Here is a 22,147-nt window from a genome sequence, read left to right as displayed (position 1 = left end):
TCTGTTTTCATTGTACTCTGTGGTTGTCTCCAAAGTTGTCTTGCTTCCTTCCTTAAGAGAAAATGCTCATGAGTGCTTAAGTCATTGTGTTTATTAGTGATTCATGTAGCTGGAACATCAGGGTTTCTTTTCCTCCACTGGAGTTACTTTTTGAACTGAAGAGCACTTTAATGCTGCTGCCATCATAACTGCCATTCACACGCAGCTCAGGTATCTGCACATCTTATCCATTTCTTCATTGGTTTTTCCCTTGGAAATCACTGGTTAAGAGGACTTAAAGTAGTCTTTATTTCCTGATGTTTGGATAATTACCACAGCTTGTATTTCTAGCAGCTGATTCCCTAGTTCTCAAATTGCTCTGATACGGTTCCCTGCTCCTCAGCTGACCACCCTAGGTGTATGGGAGCAAGGTGGAGTTGCAGCTGGTAAAACACTGGGACGGGCTCTGCCTCAGAGCTCACAAGCCTCGTCCTCCTGCTCTGGGGGAAAGCCAAGACAAGTCTTCTGTTTTAAACAAGCTTTTAAGAGAGTTTACTGGTCCAAGTTCAATCTGATTGTAAAGCTGAAAGAAGAAAGGAAGTGCAAAGCAAAGCCAAACTGAAAATGGACTTGGGCATATGCCGGAAGTAAAAGCCAAAGCTTCAAGTTACATTGTTGTCTGAGCAGCCTGCACATGCTCACGTTGCCTGCAGGAGAAATAACTGGAAGGGTGTGGTTCTCTAAACCTTGAATTGCTCAGGTGTGTGCACTTCAACTTTTATTTCACCTCCTGACATGCTGTGGGCTGCTCTGTGTGACACAGCTGGTGGCTGCGCTCCTGTAGGGATGGGGTCCTATTGCCAAAATACAGTGACTGTGCATCAGTGGGACTCTGCCAGCAGCCAGCACAAGGCACAGCCAGGCCAGACACGTGAGTTTCAAGGTTTGCATTTCTTTTTAACTGATATTCTCACTTACAGCCTACTGTTCAGACCAGAGAAGCAAACGGGCAAGGACATACTTGGGCAAAACAAACAACTCCCATTTAGGGTAGTGGGGAGGGGATAGCATCTCAACCTGCGTCCTAGGAAGTGCTGCACAGCAAGGCAGAGGTATGATATCATCAGTGATTTGGTCCCCCGTAATCCGATGCAGGGATGAGATGAGGTTGCTGTGTTTGTATGCTCTTACTGCCTTGACAGAGTGCAAAAGTTCTATGCTTCATTCACTGCCTCTTGGTTAGGTGTGTTGTCTTCATTTTGCTAGGAATCTCTGTCTTCAGCAAGAATGTTAGATCTAACCAATTACCTGTGGAAATGTGCCAGTCTCGCTGCAGAGGCTTTAGCTCAGTGTTTCATTCAGCTTCTGGAAACCCATTTCTCCCCTGAGTTAAAGCCCCAGAAGTCTTGTAGAGCCATGCAATTTTCAGCATATAACTATAGCTGAGGTGAGAGAGGGAGAGATTTATTTAGTATCTTCTGTTCACCTTCTCCCCTACTTATTTATATCCAGTTCTTAATGTGTTCTGTTTTCATTCAGTATTGGTATGTACTGTGGTTGCAAAACTGGGTATGTGTGAATATACGTCGTCTCACAAAAGTTTCATCTGTATGGATGAGCCTGATCATTTCTATCAAAACAAGGTCCATGTACAGACATGACAACACAGAGGTCAGGACTGCTGTGAAGATGCACAGACATCCTCACACCCTGAAGGAGATACTTAAAGTACTTCACAAGTTTAAAGCGAAGTACATTTTGAGTGTTTTTAATTAATAGAGATGAACGGCTTGCATTAAAATGCTGGGTACTTAAACATCTACCAAGCAAAAACACAAGTCAGGGAAAGTGTTCACATTAGAGTTGTAATTCACACTGTTCCCATATGGCTGACAGAAGAACAGGGCTTGGCCAACAGCAGGAAAGGTAGGAGCAGGTGAATGTTCTGGTCACTATATAATGTGAATGTTTCTTCACAGTCTCCAACAGAAACATATTAGAGCTCACAATCTCTGTTTGTTACACCCGCCCCTCCCCAGCCAGACTTCTTTTCCTTTGTTCATTCAGTGGGACACAAAACAAAATCAAGGTGTCTTTGCCACTTTATCAAAGCAGAGCGATCTATTGTCTCCTGTTGCTAGGAAAGAACAGAAATTACCTTTAAATAAAAGCTAGGATTTGCCATCAGGCATTTTGAAAGATGCTGCCTCGCAAGGACTGGTATCCTCAGTTCTTCAATCCAGTTTTCTGAGACTGAGAACTTCCTCTCAAGGAAGCAATCTGTTACTAATTTACTATTTTATACTCTTCCACCCAGACCTCAGAGGCCGTGTACATTTTCCAAAAGTATAAATTGAATCAGTCTGGGGAATCTTGACTCTTCAGTATCTTTTTCTTGCCACCTGAAAATACTCTTCTTCCTGCTTCTAATTAATTTCTGTAGTCCTGTACAAGTGTCCCCCTGTCCCTCATGAGAGCTCTGCTTTTTGGAAGGATGTTCCAAGCCTGTGTGTCTGAGTGTTAACTGCATCAGGACTTCATTGTAGCACAGACTTGGAAGGCGGAATGTCACTGGCTCTAAACTGCAATTGTCTATCACAAGAAGAAATTGATTTGTCTTTTGGAAGAGGTTTGAAGGGGCTGGCATCTTCCCCCTGAATAACTTGTGTAAAATGCAAATAAATCTTGCATGCAGAATGAGATGACAGATTAGCCTCATTTTGCTGCAGACTAGGAAATCAGGCAGTATTGTTTCCAGCAGGAAGGTAAATCTCTGAAGGCTTTCCAGATGCTGGCTGCTGAAGGGCTGCAGCCAGTTATTTCTGGAGCCCTCAACTCTGCAGCCTGGCCTGGGGCAGGCAGAAGCTGCAGCTCTTTTTGGGGGGCTGTCTCTGCAGCCAAAGCTTGTGAGATGTGTTCCCTCTCTAGTTAAAATGGCCAGACATTTGTGTCACATAAGATTGCTGGTTTTGCAGTTGTTTGAGATGCAAAGCCACCTCTTCCACTGGTATTTTTGCTCCTAGAACCTGGGAGGTGCAGTGGCTGACTTTCCCCAGGCTTGCCCTAAAGGCCTCAGCTGTGTGTTTAAGAAAGGTCATTGCACATATCCTATGATTTGAGGGAACCAAGCTTAGAAGCAGAAAATTTCTCTTTTGGTAAACGTTCAGGGAATGGTCAATATGCAGCTTAGGTAAGGTGCAGCTGCCTCTGGCTGCACGCTGCTGCCATTCCTCTCAATAAGCATCAGTTACTGCTTGACAAGGAAATCGATGAACTAAATACCCTGAAATTTCCTACCCATTTAGCAGTCCCTGGCAACACTCTCCTCCATCCTTCAGTTTTACTTTAATGTACCTTTACCATTCTTAAAACAGCATTAATAAAACAATAGTTTGCATGCACCAACAACTCCTTACTAAGAGGTGACAGCTACTTCTCTGCCTGGATTAATGTATTTTTTTCAGAAAATGCATTTCAGGATGCAGGTCAATTTTGGTCCATTACTGGATATAATTCTAGTTCTCTTTCCTTTCCTACAAATACATAATCTCAGTACCACTGAGATACTGATGTTAAAAAAATATGGGTGATGCTGCTGTTTCATTTGCTGTTCCCATACAGAGATTATTTCTGCTTGCAGTTCCTTGTGCTATGTATTTAACAGCACCAGTTCACACTGGATTTTGCAAGTAGAGCTTCATGTTGGAAAGCAACTTGTAGCATAGCCTTCATTTTTCCATTGTTTCAGCCTGAAGAGTAAGCTGATCGAACTGCTGCTATTAGAAAAACACTGTAGTCTTGATCCAGGTAAAGAGGATTGGAGGCACTCTTAGAAGCAACCACTTAAAGGAAGAAGTTCAAATCAGACAAAATTCCCCTGTCTGCGTGCATGCAACAGATCACATCTGAGCATGTGGTGCACACTGGCAGGAAGCAGGACAGCTTGAGCATGTAATGCCTAATGGGTTTCTCATCACAGGAGTAAGCAGCACACAATCTCACACCCATCAAACTGGTTCTGGATGCAGATGATAACTCAGCTGCATAATTAATGATCTTCTCCAGCTAGTGCCGCTCTCCTGTCCTGGCTGATAAAACCTTTGTGAGCCTCTTCAAGGAGAATGTTACAAGACCATCAGCAGCATGTTTGTTAATTAGAGTGGACCTTAGGTCAAAGTTTCCACAAAGCTCCAATTAAAGCAGCAATGACTCGAAACCAGTGAGTAGTACCATACACAGGGTTGCTGCTTCCCAGCACTGAGCAGATGAGGCAGAAGCAGGCTCCAGAGGATGTGATGGTAACTGAGAGCCCAGTCACTGTCGTAAACAAACTTTATTCACTGATACTTTTGTTGAACAGAGATCTTAGTCATTATCCTGACTCATGAGAGCTGGACAGAGCTGCTCCTATTGCCTGAATACTTCTTGTTCCCCCAGTCCTTCCTACATGGGTGTCAGCTATAAGCTGTAGTGCATAGCTTGCTCCCAGAGGGGGAGCAGGCTCTGTTGTCAGATATGAATGGGCCTTGTTGGCTCTATGTAATAGGACAGATAACTGACTGAAAGACAATACGCTGTTTGTTCAAGACCCAAAAAGCAAACAGTGTTAGGACTAGAAAACAGACCACTGTCACCAGGCGTTGGGTTCTGCCTCCTCACTGTGCAATACGTTTTCCTCCTTTCACGCAGTGTATTGTTTTTAAATGTGAGATTCAACACTGCAAGAGTTCACAAGCTCATCTGAACTTCTTCCCCTCAGTCCCTGAAATTTCTTTTCCCAGCTGCATATTGTACGCCTGCCCATTATTTAGGAGGCTTTCTGTAGGCTGTGTTACTCCGAAGTTGCTGAAATAGGCTTGCTGACCAACCTGACTGATGTGCCCACTCTTTTGCAAGTCCCTGCATGTGACTGGGCCTTGGAGTGGCCATGCCAGAAGTGAGTGGCAGGGACTGCTTTTGGATTGAGTTGCTACAAAGAGCAGAGTGTCATTGATTTACACAGTTGTGGTTTTTTTTTAATAGGAACAATTTTTCTAGTTAGATTTTTTGTTTTGGTGTGTGTGTGTGTGTGAAAAGATGAAAAAACAGTAAGATACATTCTCTAAGTTACAGATACTTACCAACTTGTAACTTAAATTATAAACATAAATAGACATAGTTAAATGCAATGTAAGCAGAATTAAGATACAGAAGATTAAATCCTTCCAGGTGCATATTCACAAAGTAGAGGATGCAGCCCAGTGACAAAACCTGAGGGCTTTTTCCATCAGATCACATCTAAGATCATCCCTATGGCCCCCCTCATGAAGTTGGGCATCAGCCCCACAGGGACGCAGCCCTGCAATGTGGGAGCAGCCAGCTGTCCCTGCCCTGCTCACCCAGCCACACTGTGGGCTAATGCTAAAAAAGGTTCCCACAGGGTGTTGTGAGAACCCATTAAGTAGTTTGTAAAGCATTAAGAGACTCCTGGATAAGAGGAGCAGCTCTAAAGGCATAGTGTAATTAAAGCAGTGCTTACTTTATAATAAGCTAATAGTAGGGTTATCCATCATCTGTTCAGCACTTTATTGTTATTAAATGTTATTTCATGGTCACATGTGAGGAGGTGCTGCTTAGTCTGAGGGTGCTGTGGCTGTGTGGGAGGAAGGGCCGGGGGAAATCCTCCCAGGAAAACTTGCTGGATGGTTTGGAGATGGGGCTAAGCCACACTGGCTTTGGAAGGAGTCACCCTCTCTGGCATGCATAGACGTGTTCACTCCATTTAGAATCTTCCCTGATGAGTGCTTCAAGTGAGATAGCATCAATGTAGGCAGATGTCCCCCTGTGCTGATTCTCTAGCTCTCATTGAGTTGTGGATGGGTTTTTCCCATATCACAAAGCCATGAGAGAGTCTGGCAGATCATTCTTCATTGTAAACCAACATAAATATCACTGCACAAATGCAATAGATTTGGTGCCACAAAAGAGATAAAAGCTACTTCAAAGCTTTTTATGGGGTGCCATGTTTGACTTTATATTTTTCATGAGAGAATTAAAGTACAAAGCTTACCTGGTGTCTAAAGACCATCATTTTCAGAGTGTGGGAAGCCAAACAGTTTAATTAGAACAAGCAAGTTTTCTTGAAATGCCTTTAAATTAAAAGAGGAGAATATTAGATTAGATGTTAGGTAATTTTATTTTACTCAGAGGGCAATATACACTGGCACAGGCTGTCCAGAGAAGCTGTGGATGCCCCATCCCTGGAGGCTTTCAAGGCCAGGCTGGATGGGGCCCACAGCAGCCTGATCTGGTGGGTGGCAGCCCTGCCCATAGCAGGGGGCTGGGTGATCTTTAAGGCCCTTTCCAAACTAAGCTATTCTATGATCCTGTGCCCCTTATCTCTCAGCCCCTTACACAGTGGCAGCAGCTTGCAGTCACACTGAGGGTCTTCTTTCTTCAACATGCCAGGGTCACTGGGAGGTTTGCCATGTTCTTTAAGCTAGGCAACCTGGAGAATGGCTGAAGGAAGCACGATGCAGGAACAGACATCTTGTTCTTTTCAGAGTGAATAGGAACATTTGGCCTTGGGGACGTAGCAAAAAGAGTGTTAGCTGGTTAGAAAGCCGGAAAAGAAGAGGAATGCCTAGGAGGAAAGCTTTTTTCATAGGGAGGTACCTCTACTGGAGGTATGGGCCTTCACAGTGTCAGGGTTGCCATGCACAGTAAGGCATGGGAGGTGAAAGAGAGGAAGGCAAAGAGAACAAGGATTTTACATTACATATAAAGGGTTCTGTAGGTGGAAGAATTAGTGACCTCTATTTCCTTGTGGCTTTTCTAATATGATGTAACTCTGGCATTGTTTTTTCATGAGGGTTGGGTATGTATAATTCCCTTGTCCTTGTCTTCTCTGATATCGAATATGCTTTAAGTTCATTATGCAGCCTTTCATTTGTTGGAACATTACTATTTTTCTCTTTGCTACCCTGCCACTTCACTAGTATTGTGGCAATGGTGATAATTTAATGTGTATGGTGGCTCCTGCTGTTCTGTCAGAATTCTGTTGTAGATGGAAAAATAGATCCAAAAGACACTGGGGAGATAAAGAGAAAGGTTAAACAAGGAGACACTCAGAGAGAGAGAGAACAAGTATAAAACCACTCTATTTCTTTAGGATTTCTTTAGGAAATAGAGTAATAGTGTAATTCCCCATGGAGTTAACATCAGCTGACATCATGGCCTTAACACCAGATTCATAAAGAAGTTACAGAAATACAAAAGAAACTTGGAATAAAACACTTTTTTGCATCTTTCTCTGCATTTGCAAGACTTTTTGTCTCCCTGTCATGATGCACCCTGCATGGGTCCATATGCCAGGGGCTGGGCTGTCTGACTGGGGGGCTCCAGGATAGAGCCCTCTGTAGCTCCAGAGTGGTCTGTGGATCCACATTTCCTTGACCTGATGCAAAGGAGGAACATGGACAACTGTGTGTCCCTATTGCATCTCTGTCCCCAGCATTAGGTGCATCTGGAGCAGGGACTAGGAATGAGCACCTTCCTGCGGTTTACATGAATCCTTTTAACAACCAGCACCTTCAAAGACAGCTGGGGTATGTGATTTTGCAGCCACAAAATGCACTTCTGTCATGAGGTCAAATGTCTAACAGCAGGCCTCTGAGGCTGTCTGTCTTGTCAAAGTCAGCTGGAGAAATCAGCCAAATCAGAGAGGTAATGCACCTTTTGTTACATAACTAGCCATACAATTTTATAATTCAGTATGTGAAATGCCGATGGCATTTATTATGTCAATTAGGATGAGCACATGTTTAGGAAGCATTTAAGAGTCAATCATAATTGCTTGCACCGTCTTGCTTTGGCCAGATGATTGACTTCCTCTGAGGAGGTAGAACGTGCGTGTTGGAGAAGCAGTTACCCACTGCCTGTCTGCTTTGTTGCAGCTCTCTTCTTTGTGCGTAGAGTCTGAGCCTGTGGTTCTGCTATAAAGGGTTGGCCCAAGCCTGAGTTTATCAAGCTTCAGAAAAAGCAAGAAACTGGAATTATTACCTCCACCAGCGCAGTGCTTGACTGCTTGAGACATGCTAGCAACAAGTCTTCTCTTTTGTACTACCTTCTGCTAAGGTAAGCTCACTCATAGGATGTGCTACTTGTAAGTGCGGGAAGGTTAGCCTGCCAACATGTACTGCCTTATTCAAAAGCTCTTTTTGGTCAAATCTCATCCAGCTGTTCTTAATATCCTTAAACTACTTCTGGGCTGGAATTTCTCATTTCAACATGCTGAGTAAAGTTTTGTATCCATGAAATCGTCAGAGAGAGCAATTAATGTTTGTGTGGGCGTGCGAGAGACAGACAGATGAAAAGGCAGGACGTATTTCCATACATTCCAAACAGAAGTTTCAGATACATAATTCCACAACAAAAAAAAAAACCTTTTTTTTCCAGCACTGGTTGATTCTGTAAATTCCAGCATGAGCCACAGAGAAAACTGTCTTTTCAAACAATCTGGTTCTAGTTTTTAAAGTTATTGTGCGTGCAGCACAGTATGACATTTCTGTTAGGTTTCACAGCTTGAGCCACAACTTGAAAAGTTGGGGTTATTCACCTACTGCACTGTACTGTCGGATTTTTGTATTCAGTTGGAAACGTCTTTCATCACTAAAGGCTGCAAAGTGCTTTGATTCTTCTAAGCTCTGAGAAGGAATTTTTGACTAACAATAACTTGGAAAAACCAACAGTCTGAGAGCTGGGGCCAGGCAGAAGAGAGGTTTCATATCTCCTGTTTCTTGTCCTAGAGGCGGTCTGTGCTGATATGCTGAACTTTTAATTACGAGTATTCTCCCCTAAGAGCCAGCTCTGATAATAGAATAGTAGATTTCTATAACAGTTCTCTAACAGTCTTGCTTAGAATCCTAAATTCTTATCTGCTAAATCAATATTTCCAAGATCTCTGACTCATCTCTAGCTACTGACATTTTACCTGGAGGTATGCAGGTTGTCTGACCACTGCAAATCTCCACTAGAGATGGTTTGCTACTGATTACATGTGAAGCAGAGGGGAAAATGTTGTGACTTTGCTATTGGTAGGACAGATTTTAAAATAAGGAATTGAGGTGGATTGGGGGGGGATGGGAGGGGAAAGAGAGAGAGAGATAAATAAATGTGGGATAAAAGCTGGTCCTAAGACATTAAGATAAACTTTTTACGCACATAAATGGTTTATAGCCTTCCTATGACAAAGTCTAGAATCCAGGAGGGTTGTTTTGTCCAATCTGCCCAAGGTTAAGGCCAATTATTATATGATATTCTTTATCCAGATCTCTGGAATGTGAACTGTTGTGTCTTTGCATGGATGATGCTATACAGTACGTATTACCACAGCATGGGTCATTGTGCGATGTCTTCTGGAACCATTTTCTAGTATTTTGAAACAAAAGGCTGCCCAATGGCCTCCAACATAAGTACTGCCTTTAACAGGAAAGTCAGTGTAGTCCATAAAGAGCTTCAGTCAAGTGGATGCAAATAGTAGCACAAAACGCAGTGACTAGGAGGCCTGCTAGCAAGAAGGATATTTTGATGAAAGCTGATGAACTGAACCAGCATTACAATTTCCTTTATTAAAGGCAAAGGGTTTTATATGAACATTCAGACCTGGGGCCTCATTACAGGACTCTGAATATTGAATGATTTTGCAACCTGGATTCTCACTGGGGTAGCTAGAGCTTGGCTCTCCTGAGCCAGCTGATCTCAGCCTGGGACCTTCTTGGGTGTGATGGAATCTTTCAGTTCTCTCCTGACTGATATCCTGGTGTGGGCAAGCCACTAGATGGGGACAATGCCCACACCTCCCATCCTGTCCACACTCAACTCCTGGGCTGAGGAGTCATGAAGGAGTTAACTCTATGCAGGCTAAAGTGCAAAGTCTCCCAGTAATTTCATGTGGCTCCTTTGCAACATTGGGAAGGAAGAAGTCCATCTCCTGGCTCTCAGGAGTAATGTTATGGAGCAGTGTCCCTGTAAGTGTATAGAACAGCCCCATGGCCAGACTGTGCCCTTCCTGTAGCAGGCATCACCTTGTGCTGGGGAAGGGCAGTTGCACAGTGTTGTTACTTTAGTCCAGATAAGCCGGGCAGGAGAACTTCTGGCAGCACCTCTGCCTCCCACAGCAACATGTGATGGAGAGACAGGGCACAAGAAGGCAGCCTCTTTTGAGCAGTGGATGGAGTATTTGTGATGCACGCGCACAGAGTGCAGTAGAGCAGAAGCATTAATAAAATGTGTTACCTATATACATGCCGTACCATTCAGAAACCATTCTCCATTCCCATGTCAGCCACTCTTTCCCTTAAGTCAGAGGATTTTGCTATTCCCAAACCATCTTGTTTCAGGTAAACTCCTTTACCTGTTGTACAGCTTACTTCTGCTTTGCAGTGATCCTTTTCACTGCTTTGCCTTTCACCATTGCAGATGTAAGCTGGTTGCTGCCATTCCAGGCTCTGCCTTATTGTTTCTTTGGTCTTCAGGTGCCTGTTGATTCCTCCTGCTGTTATCTGCTTTCCTGCTGCCTTTCACCACCCAGTTCTTTCTCTTTCAGCCCTGGCTGCTCATTCTGCTGAAGCATTTTCCTCCTCTCACATGCTGTTCCCCTGCAGCCCCTCCAGTGCCTAGTTAATGTTTGACGAGGTGGCCAGCCAGGTGCTGGAGGTGCCCTGATTCAAGCTCTAGCTTGTTTACTTTTATCATGGGGACATGGACCACCTGTGCAGCCCCAGCACACACAGCTCTCTGCGAGTTGAGGTGATGCCCTTGCCTTGCTGAGGCCAAAGGTGTGGACATCAACTGCAGATGGAAGCAGGACTGCTCCCCTCCTTCCCTTCTCCTCCTTCCCCAAGCGTGGGCCTCAAAGAGGACACTTTCAGCCAGGTAATAATTGCCTTTTTTCCTTTTGCTGTGATGCACCATCTGCCTGTACAGTATTTCTTGATCAAAGTGTACTTGGTTACTGATGTTAATGCAAGATCAGCAGATCAAATTTACATCCCCTTTTCCCTCTTTTCCGCTGCCCAATAAGAACTGCTGAACACCAAAGCTTAAAGCTTCCTAAAAGGACATGAAATTAATTATGTGGCTGTGTTATGATAATGCACAAATGATAAAAATAGAAATGACTGCAAATACTGCAAAGAACTTCTACCTCTGGTCAAATCTGTGTCACAACTCAATTCAGCACCCTCTGTGCCAACTCTTTTGGTGGTATAATTACCTCCCAAGGACTTGTAGTGGTTATTTCATTGCTTGTGTCCAGTAACTTTAAAAGGTTCATAGTGGGTGACCCCTGACCAGATGAGCCAGAAAAGGTTGATAGATTTATATATATATTTTCAGATAGGGAAATAAGTTATATTATTGTCTACTCTAAGATTTCTAAATCATGAAGGCTAGAAGACTCCTAAAAGTTCAGTGCCTGCTATTAATTAACATGGATGGTTCTGATTCTCTGCACTGCAGCAAGTATTTGTAATTTATGTTGACATTGTAAATTCAGATAGAGTTCCCCACACCCACTCTTTCTTATTAGCCACACATTATTAGCATATTGGGCCCATAAAGAATGTCTGTAATGTGATCAGGAGAGTCTGGAAACTTTTAGGACGTAGCACAGGGTGGTACTTGTGCAGCTTTATTCTTATCTTTATTTCTTTGATAGTCAGAATAACCTTCTCTACCTATCACATTTTCAAGGTTGAGAAAGACCTCTAAGATAGTGTTATTAACTGTCCACCTGCTACCAGTACTGACGCTAAACCATGTATCTAAGTACTGCATCTACCTTTCCTTAACCACCTCCAGGGACAGTGACTCCACAACCTACCTGGGCAGCCTGTTCCAATGCATCACCAGTCTTTCTGAGAAAAATTTTTTCCTAGTATCCAACTTCTCTTGTAGTGAGCCAAACTAAATGCAGCATTTGAGGTGTGGCTTCACCAGTGAGAGATGCTCAGGCCAAGAGGCAGTGTGTTTGCTGTTGCTTTTCCAGAGTGAACACACTAGGCCTGTTATAAGGTAGCTTACATATATTTCAGATTGTGTGTTTTATCTTTAGAAGATTTATTCCAGCTTGTTACATGCCCTCAATACCTGAATATTTCAAAGATGGCTTCATCACTCAAGATTATTAGATGTAAAGTGGCAGTGACCAGATCCCCGGCTTCTCCTTAAGCAGCAGACTCCTGCCCAATTTCTCAGCCATTTTAACAACAGGGTTGCTAGGAATAGACACAGCATGTGTCTATATCCATATCTGTTCAGACCATCCGAACCTCTATACAAGTGAGGGATGCTGACATCAGTGAACGCTCCCCCCTCATTCTGTGAAATGCAGCTGCTAGCAGATCAAAGCCATGCAGACCAGCATGCAGTCACCCCATTCTGTGGAGAAGCTGGCTGAGACTTGCCTAACAGGAGTCACTTGGAGGACCCAAACTGCCCCCAGCTCAGCATCAGCAGCTGGATGTAGCCCCCAGGACCTGGGTGTGATCAGTGCAAAAACTAGTGTGCTCAGCCTGTGCCTGCTTTCAGAGATTCTTAAGGAATTTCTATACTAGAACTATCTATAACTATACTATAACTATCACTATAAAATGTTCCATTCAACACTTGTATGAGTTACATTCTAAGGGAAAAGTATCTTTGAATGTTCCTAGCAAGACTGGAATAAAACCAATAGTGCTGTATTGTTCAAGTTACTGTGATGTTCTTGTTATTTCTTTGCTATTATTCATATTCTTGTTGGTGTGTGTGAGCTACAAGTTCTTCAGGGGATTTTTTTTGTGACCGCTTTGCTACTTCTGGAATATCTCAGTGACTTCTTTCTTAGTTAGGGTTGTCAGCACTCTAGAATGATATCTCCTGTCTTTGTCTTGTTTCGTTTTGCTGTGTGTCACTTAAATAGAGCCAACTAATACTGTTTTTAATTCCTAGTTTAAGACAGCAGGTGTTTTTTTTCTGCAGAATTCTTCTCAAAGACATGTACACAAAGTTCTGATAAATATCTTTGCAGAGGGGAACATTTGCTGCCGTACAGAGTATTTGAAATATTCTATTAAAAAATTCATGTAGGGGATCATTGTAATTCAAATGAATTCACCGCTAATCAGGAGGCAGAGCATATGCAGAGCTTAGTCTTGCACGCAAGAAATGTTATTATACACTCAGCATAATAGCTGCATAAGAATAGGGTCTAACAAAGCACTGAAGTGAATGTTTGACATTCAAGCATCTGGATAGAGTTAGTAGGGCTATAATTTTACCTTTATGTCAGAAAACGCCTGCCATGTTGAAGTCTGATTTCTCAGGTTTAGAGCCCAAGAGCTTTACATAAAAATATGGTTTGTTTTTATTTTAAATGAAAATGTGCTCTGTCATAGTCACATCTTTTATTTTATATTCTTTTCCTTGTTTGCCCTCAGACGTGGGTGTCTGAAGCTGACAAGTTGTCTCAGCAAATTAAGTCAAGCTGGAAGCAAGAGAACAGTGCTATGGTGGAGCAGCAAATAAGATTTACATTTTCAAGCAAGAATAGTAATTAGGCCATTGCATATTTTATATCTTCATGTTTATTTTCAAAAAGATGGGTCAAAATAAGCATAGATGTAATGAGACGTAAGTGCTCCAACAAGCAGTCAGGGTTCATCAAGTAAAAGCTACAAATTACTGTACAGTTTTGCTGCCACCCACTGTGTTTACATCCCTGAAATATCAGCAGGCAGGTGCTTTGGTCAGAGTTGTAACTAGATTTGGGATTATAACACTAACTATTAAGGGAATAGGCTTAATTTTTGTTCAGTGGTTTTGAAAATTGGATGGATGAACCACTGTTATGGCAGAGGATGATCTGGAGGACCCAGACCCTAAGCCTTGTGTGGCTGTATACATGGTGTGGGCTCAACTCACAGCCTTTCCTTCCAGCACCATACAGGTGACTCAAGCAGTGACCATTCTCCTTACCTGTGTCTCTGCACACATATTGCAAGGTTCGCCTATTCATGGTGCTGCTTTTCCAACAGAAGTAATGTGATCACTATTAAAAAAGTCAGATGACTCAAGCTGTAGTCTAACCTAAGGTCTTTGACCATTAAAGGTCTGTAGTATTTTTGTCTGTTTTGACAGTGAGAGTAATTGTGTCAGCTGAGCTAAACTTAAGAGCAAAAAAGTCACCGGGGTTCAAATATGCTTTTTCTTCTCTGTTTTATCCTCCCATCACAAAGATGCAGTCCTTCCCTAAAAATTGCCGGAGTACTTTATGTCCAGGTACGTACCATAAATAAGTTCAGAGAAAACAATACAGAAGGTAATTTTGTTTTGCTTTCTTCCCCACAGATCTGATGGCACACAGGCCTTGCTGCTCTCACAAATAGAAACCGGGTTGGGTGCTTTTATCTGCCCTCTTTTGAATTGCATCAATTCCAATTAGAAGCCAGAAAGAAGAAATGGAGAACTCCCCACCACTCTGTGTCACCTGTGGCCAGGCACATTTACCAGAGGAAAACCATTTGTACAGCTACACTGAAGAAGTAGATGATGATCTGATCTGCCACATTTGCCTGCAACCTTTGCTTCAGCCATTAGACACGCTCTGCGGTCACACCTTCTGCACTGCCTGCCTTACGAACTTCCTCTTGGAAAAAGACTTCTGCCCCATGGACCGCAAGCTGGTGGCTCTCCAGAATTGCAGGAAGTCCAGCATACTGGTGAATAACCTCCTGGACAAGCTAATGGTTAGCTGTCCTTTCACAGAACACTGCTCAGAGGTTGTGCAACGCGGTCACCTCGAACAGCATTTCCAAACCCAGTAAGTTTTTGTTGAGGTGGTGGGGCTTTTCCATTGCACTGCCCTGTTCTTAAGGAGATGGAGAAGTATCAGCAATTAACACTGATTTAAATGGAATGTTAATGTAAAGAAAGATTCATCTGTTTCAGTCCCTGGAAGCACCTATACTATCAGGTTGGAATTGAGTTAGTACTTGATGATGTCTCATGGACTTTTTTTAGAGTCTAATCCACCTAAGGTACTTCATGCTATCATTAGCCATTCTGGGCAGATACCTTTGTGCTAAGCTGCATGATGGAAGTGTGTATTTAGCCATCCAGAGAGATCTGTGAATTTTAGGAAGCTGAACTATCATAAATATTTTAGTCGTACTACAGCTTTTGTAATTGCCCTTTCTTCAATCCATTTTTGAATCACAAATGACCTACATGTGAAGTAGAGCAGAAAACATCCAGTTCGGTGCTGGCCTTTGGATCTGAGGCCTCCTTCCTTTCAGGTGCATACTGGCCCCTTGATGGTACATAGGGGCTCACAGAGGGCAGCCCAGCCTCTATGGCCTTGCTCATAGCCACTGTGACTGGGACCAGCTCGCTCAGGGGAGGCATCCCCAGGGAATAGTTAGTTCCTTTGCAGGGGGAGAACCAAGGGTCAATGGCCCTCAGCACTTCCATCTGCCCGGGGGGAATGCAGGTTTCTTCCTCTGCAAATACATGCAGAAAGCCTCTGTTGGCCAGCATGCTCCCGGGTGGGCATGGCACTTGGATTCCTAAGAGGAATTTATACAAGGTACTTATTGTGGAACTGGCTGATGGTGCAAGAGGTGCTGCCAGCCATGCTCCACAAGGTGAGCTTTTGCTGCTAGAGAGAGAAATTAGCAGGATTATCTGCTATTTTTTGCCTCTGGTTAGTAATTCTCTGACATACCACAAATATAGATTTCAACAGTGATGCAGGTAAAGGGACTGACAGGCTGCTGTGAGCTGCTGTCACAGAGATTATGTTGCTCTACAGATTGCAGCTATAAAATTTTCAGCCCCTAGTGCAAATACCCTTTCCTTTTGCTATATACGAGAGCTGCTCTGAAAGTAATGCCTTCTATTTTGTTAAGATGGCCCATGACATTAGAGGCAGATGTTGGTGGTGTGGCAGTAGAAGTTGAACCTTCCCACCAATATTCCATTGCATTTTGTTGCCATGTGACAGATGGGAGCAGAGGGGCAGTCTGACAAAGTGGCATCTGTTCTGGAAATGTGTATGGAGAAAAAGTGTGTCACTGAATTCTTCCATGAGGGAAATATTGCACCCATGGACATTTCATCAACACTTGCTGAATGTTATAGAGACCAAACAGTGCGTGTGAGCACAGTGAGTAGGTGGGTGGTGTGTTTCAGCAATGACACTACCATAGCAGCTGTGAAGCAACAAATATGCACCTCCACTGGTGCAGATTTTTACCAGTGACTTGCAGGCTTTTCTTCATCACAGATGAAAATTCATAGCAAATCATGGTGACCATGTTGAAAAATAGTGTTTTCTAGCTGAGAACTTCCTCTATCAAATTCTATTATTGTGCTCTTTGAATCTGTTGTAGCTCCTCACTTGACCTGAACCCAGTAAGACTAGGAGTTGGTCAGTAACACGTGCCCACAGCCTTTCCGCAGCTCCTCCCTCACGCCAGGCTTTCCCAGCCAACTCTCAGCTTCAAAAGCCCATGGAGGGACTGGAGAGGAAGAGCAGTGATCTCCCTGCCTTCCACATCCTAGTACACATCCCAGTACAATACAAGGTCATGCTACACAAGCTGTGTGGCTTCTTTGCTGCCACTAATGACTGTGTTTTCCATTTGTTTCCTTATGGGATGGTTAAATTTTCTTAAGGCCAGAGAGCAGAGGTATTTAAAAGATAGAGTACTTTTGCTGTTGGGTGTTTCGCTAAAACCCATAGGTTCTTACAGTGTAAGCCAATTGAAGCTTCCCTAGGGACATGCCCTTAATGGCTTTCCCATCCATGAGAAGATTTAAGAGGAAACTGTGTGACCCATAAAGGAGACTTTTGAAACGTTGTGTTTGCAGAGCTTATGCAGTACATTTATTGTTTTCCACATTCAGCTTTTGTTAATAATCACTGAAGGCATTTCATGACTCTGCAGAGATGCAGAACCCACCCTTGCCACCCCACTCCCAACTCATCACGGTGCCAGAGAAAAGGGCACCATGCTCTTCAGCCACAGCTCCAGCATGTCCAGGCAGATAGATGCTGTTCTCTTTAACACTGATGAATCAGTAGAAAAGACATCTCATTTTGTTGATTATGATAATAATAGAAATAATAATAATAACAGTGATAATACTCACACAATCTGGTTCCTGTGAACAGAATGACTCAGGTGCTAGTGAAAAAATCTCTACTAGACATGCTCTACGTTCCCAGGGAATAAATCAGGCTCTATGAGAGTCACCAGGGCAGTCATCAGCCCTTGTGTTTCTTGCACAAATTGTTCTCGGACCAATCCGAGCTTGCCCTGCTTGGAGATGGGGTCACTGATGGGACAAGGTGAGCTTGTTGTGTTTTATGCTTTGTAATTGAAGAGAGAACTTGATTTTTTTAAAACACCGGTTAGCACAGAGTCTACCATTAAATACAACCTTATTTAAAATGTTTGCTCTTTCATTCCTTGGAAGAAAAAAGAGAGAGAGAGAGAGAGAGAAGAGAAATGTCCTTGGTTTACTACATGATTTATGTTTGCACAGAGACATCCGACTGGATTTTGGGAATTCAGACAGCGATGCAGACAGGCAGCAGTTGGCTGCGATCCTTTGCAGTGTTTTACTTTAAAAAGGTGTGGTCTTCTGCTGTCGCCTGCTTCCCAACTCCACGGGGGGCACGTTCCCCCCTTGTCAGATGGCTACACCCTTCCGTGATGCAGCTCGCTCGTAACCCATCTGCTGGTGGGCAGTGATGTAAACCTACCAGCTGCCTGCGAAGAACCACTCTGAATCGTGCAGGAGGCAGGTCTCTTCCCTGAGCATCGCTCTGCTCTGCAGCATAAGTCACTGTCTCGCCAAGCACGCTGTGCTGTCCCTAAACCCTCACAACTCCCCGTCTGAGAGTCAGATCGAGTAATCCTCTTACAGGTCAATGATTTTGCAGTGTAGCCTCGTTTATGGGATTTAAGCTTGATTCGTAATGTGCTACCGTTGCGTTGAAATGGGAAGGCTGGCTTAGAAGGGGCTTGGCCGGCACGAAGCTTCGCGTTGGGTGTCCCACCCGCACAGAGCAAGCGGGAAGGAGGAAACCTGGCAGCGGTGCCATCAGCGCTGGGAATGAAGGCTCTTCTGCTGCTGGTCCTCCCCTGGTTAAGTCCTGCAAACTACATAGACAATGTGGGCAACCTGCACCTCCTGTACTCCGAGCTGTGAGTACGCGTGGTCCTCGTGTTCTGTCTGTCTGTCTCACCATAGTGGTGGGGAGGTTCTGGCCATGGGCGTTATGGGGTCTGTCTGTCTGTCTGTGCCTGAGTGTTTGCATGAAGAAAATCAGGCAACATCTTGCCTGAAAGAAGGCTGCAAACTGGCTGCTTTGCATTGCACAGGCTAATAATAGCAATACGTCCCCGCTGCTTTCTGCTCCCTGAGCATGGAAGCAGCCAGGGCATACAGAGGCTTTTTCCTTATCGCCTTGCTCTGTTGTGCCAGCCTTTCCAGTGGTTGTTGGGTTTGGTTGTTTTTCCATTTCTAAATTTCAGTCTCTTCTGTACATGCAATGAATAGCTTTGCTTGGGAACTGGGCGCAGAGAAGGACATCGTGATTGGCACCCTGGTAGAGCGCTCGCCATGTGTACGAGCATAATGCTCTGTGTGTAAATCTGCATGCCTGGAGCAAAATGCTGAGAAGCCTTTCACCAGAAATAATTCACTTGAGACAGGAAAGAAATTTCCAGTATTTGTTTTTTTGCCCACAGCAGAATGTTATTTTCTCTAGAATGCAAATTTAAATGTTGTTATCCATGCATACATCTTCATGCCTTAAAAAAGGAATCCCAGGCAACCCCATAGCTAATCTCTCCAACCCATAAGGCAAATACTACATGGTATCATCTTTAAATGATGCTAGTTTGATCTGTGCTTGAATGCCTTTTTATTAGTAAATAGGGCCTTTAAGAGTAAAAATAGGTATGTGCTTCAGTATGTTGATGTTTCGTTTGTGATTTAACATATATTCTAGAGATAATGAGTGAAATGGCTAATTCTACTTGAAAATCAGAAATGCCTTTATTGTGCCTGCAGTGGAAGCGTTTCACTAACAGTTGTGATTAGTACCAACGAGACAAATTTCCAAATATTTTGGTCTCTGCTGTCGCACAAAAATAGCAATGTTTTTCTGAAGCAGAAAGTCCCCACTTGAAATGCTTGTCTCATATGCACTGTACCTATTAATAATTTATTCACTCTTTGTACAACTGCTCAGGATTTCTGTATGCCGTGAATGCTTTTGAATGTTGGACAGACTTGGTTCTGAGGGTTGCAGCTATGCCCTCATTTCAATTAATTGGCGTTTTGTTAGAAATGTTAATTACAAAAAAAATAATAAAAGAAACCAATGAAGCCAAGCAGGCTACAGGGGCAATCAAGCTCAAAACAGAGCAGATGAACATTCATAATGGAAACAATGGCATCTGGGATGTCTAGTTTCCAGGAAAACAAACTGATGAGATTAATCAGAGCACAGGCGCTCACAGCATCCTTGCTTTTCTTGGGGAATTCAGGTTCACTGCCTCTCCCAGGACAAAGGGCTGTGATGCACAGTAGCTGTACAGCGCTTGTTTATTTAGCCTTCTAACCCACAGGGACGCTGGGCTCATGGATGTAGGCAGTCAGTCTTAATGGAGAGAGTGTGGGCTTGGACATGCATCTTGGGGTGTCAGCAATGGGAATTGGCACATCCTCTGAGCAGTACCCAGCCTTGGATTTGCCCCATGCCCAGGGCTGTGCTTGCTGCAACGTTGCTGGGGCTGACGTAGCCCAAAAGGGTGCTGGGTGGTTTGATCTCCTTTTGGTAATTTCCCCTTTTCCACATGGACCCAGTGTCTGGATGCTGCCCGAGGCACTGATATACTAGTCTGTGGGGCAAGCACAGGGTCCTTATGAATAGCAGTATTTGAAAGAAAAACACAGCTTCCAGACCCATTTAATCAGTATGTATGGATGTTATGATCTAAAAGCTGTTGCTTTGGATGATCAGGCAGTTGCATGCAGGATGCATTCCATGCAAAGTTTTATGAATGGGACAGTGTGGGCACCGGTGCCCAGGACAGCCTGGTGCTTGCAGGATGCTGCTTTGCTGCCCCAGTTCTTTTAATATGCCCTCAATCCCATAGGGGCACCTCTGTAAATCCTTCGTCACAGGCAGTCAGAAGCCCCAGCCATGTATGCGTAGCCTATCTAACAGCTTTCCACATTTCTCGAAACCAGACCATAGTAAGCAGAAAGTCTTATTTTCATTATCCCACTCTCTTTGGTTTCTGGCCAGTACAAATACTGGCCTTGGTCAAGACTCATTACTTGGCTGGCTAGCAGCCATCAGAGATACCAGCCAGGGGAGGTGGTGGCAGGGCTGTGAGAGGAGATGGGGAAGGTGAGGACATGGCTATTGTCACTGACATCTATGCGAGAGGCAGAGTAAAGTTGCTGAGATTTGCACTACCCCCCATTCATGCAGCCCTCTTCTACCTAGTTCTAACAAAGGCTAGGTTATTTGTGTTCTGCTGCTGGGGTTTACTTTGGTTTGAGGGCATTTTTCTTCCCAAAGTGCAGAATGAGTGGTTTGGGGGATAGGGACTACAATATAGCCCACAGCCTGTCTGGAAATGAAGACTCTGGAATATATTCAAGAAACAGAAGGCAGTTTGAGGAGAGTTGAATAGGAGAAATGAAGCTGGGAAAAAGCTGTGTCAGACCTTTGCTGTTTTCTACAACAGTGGGAAAGAGAGGAGACTGCATGCATTGCAGTGGCACTTTGTATGACAGGTGTGGAGTGCTGCTAATTTTAGCTTTCTCTGTTACAGGTATGCTTATCTCCTGACACTCTTGCAAGCACTAAAATCCCTTCCCTGGCCATTGCCTTCTGTACCTCCCTCGTGCCTATGATGTATCCCAGCACAGATGATGTTCTGGTCCTTCTTGCTCTTTGTCAAGTTGTTATCAGCAGCTTTGGGTGAGCCAGAGTGCTCCTGCCAAAGGGGAAGCCTATGGAAACATCTAGCAGAAAGTCAGGAGAGACTTGTTTGTTTTCTTCTCCCACTGAAGCATCCAGTCTGGGGAGGAATGCAGCCACACCAGCCCAATAGCTCTTGGCATCCTAGGGGCCTGTAGGGTCCTCCTGATCCACTGTACTGCTCAGAGTCCACACTTCTTATTTATGTCCCTGTCAATCAGCTTCAGGAGACACCTGGTCTTCTTACTTATCTAAAATATCTTCAGAAAGCAAATACTTGCCCAGGAATTCTTTGGAATTGGGATGTGTTGCTCCTCCGATTTAAAAGCACTATATGAGGATGAAGAGGCAGCTGCAGGAGGTTCTTCTGCAGGTGAGGACCTGGTAGCACCGCTCATATCGAGGGGCATCATCCTCTATTTTTACCCTTGTGACTTTAAAGCAGGACCTGTGCAGGAGGCTGTTCCTCAATAGAAGGATGTTCTAAACTTTGACCTCAATGGCTCACTTAGAAATAAAACAGAGGGAGAGGAGGATGCGAGAGCAAATAGTGAGTAACTTCACCTTCTCCCTGAGGACGCACAGGGAGCATGTTGTGGTGCCCAGCCTAATCCCCTCAGGCACGTGGCCCTGCTGACTGAGGCCCACTGGGCAGCATGCATGCTCAGCACCAGTCCTGTGCCAGGGAGCCCTGGCAGCTGTGCTGGCCTTCCTCCAGGGATTAAACAGCCCTGGCTTGAGGCAGGCATGTTAATCCACTAGCTGAGTGCACCCCACTAATTTAAATCAAGGCTTCTATTTTAAATCTATTGTTTGTTAGAGCAAAGGGCACACCTGAATTGCTAGTCCTGCTAGCAGAGAATTCCTCCTTTGTGTCTTGCTATTCTGTGGTTTTACGTGCAGCAGCCAAAGGAATCCCACCAAATTAATGTGATCGAGTTTCCCCATATAACTTTTATACGATAACAGCTCTCTTAGATTTCAAAACAGCACTTCAGCTGGAATAGCCAGTAAAAATGAGTTGTTCTGTTTGTTCAGTTTAAGAAGGAGAGACACGAGTACCAGCTGCTTTCTGGTGTCCTTGGGCATGTTTGGCTTTTGGTAAGCACAATTTAGTTCAAGCTATTAGATGAA

The 22,147-nt window shown here is 44.0% G+C and overlaps 1 protein-coding gene and 1 long non-coding RNA gene across 3 annotated transcripts in view; both read left to right on the top strand.

Annotated features, from left to right (window-relative positions):
• Positions 1-790: 790 nt before the first annotated feature.
• On the top strand, positions 791-14,459 carry LOC140250911 (uncharacterized). The gene is made up of 3 exons (XR_011903326.1): positions 791-922; positions 7,914-8,094; positions 14,350-14,459. It is a non-coding gene; the product is annotated as an uncharacterized lncRNA (long non-coding RNA).
• A 3,118-nt stretch (positions 14,460-17,577) lies between these two features.
• Positions 17,578-22,147, top strand: part of LNX1 (ligand of numb-protein X 1) — a 57,908-nt gene continuing 53,338 nt past the window's right edge. The window contains exon 1 of one of the 2 annotated variants that reach the window (XM_072333972.1): positions 17,578-18,215. In XM_072333972.1, the coding sequence (XP_072190073.1) occupies positions 18,124-18,215 (92 nt within the window). In that variant the 5' untranslated portion in view covers positions 17,578-18,123. Of the gene's footprint in view, positions 18,220-22,147 lie in introns of both variants that reach the window. The other variant, XM_072333973.1, reaches the window with a different exon arrangement.

The sequence above is a fragment of the Excalfactoria chinensis genome, chromosome 4, assembly GCF_039878825.1.
Source record: "Excalfactoria chinensis isolate bCotChi1 chromosome 4, bCotChi1.hap2, whole genome shotgun sequence".
Lineage (NCBI taxonomy): Eukaryota > Metazoa > Chordata > Aves > Galliformes > Phasianidae > Excalfactoria > Excalfactoria chinensis.
This window is presented reverse-complemented; position numbering and strand designations above follow the sequence as displayed.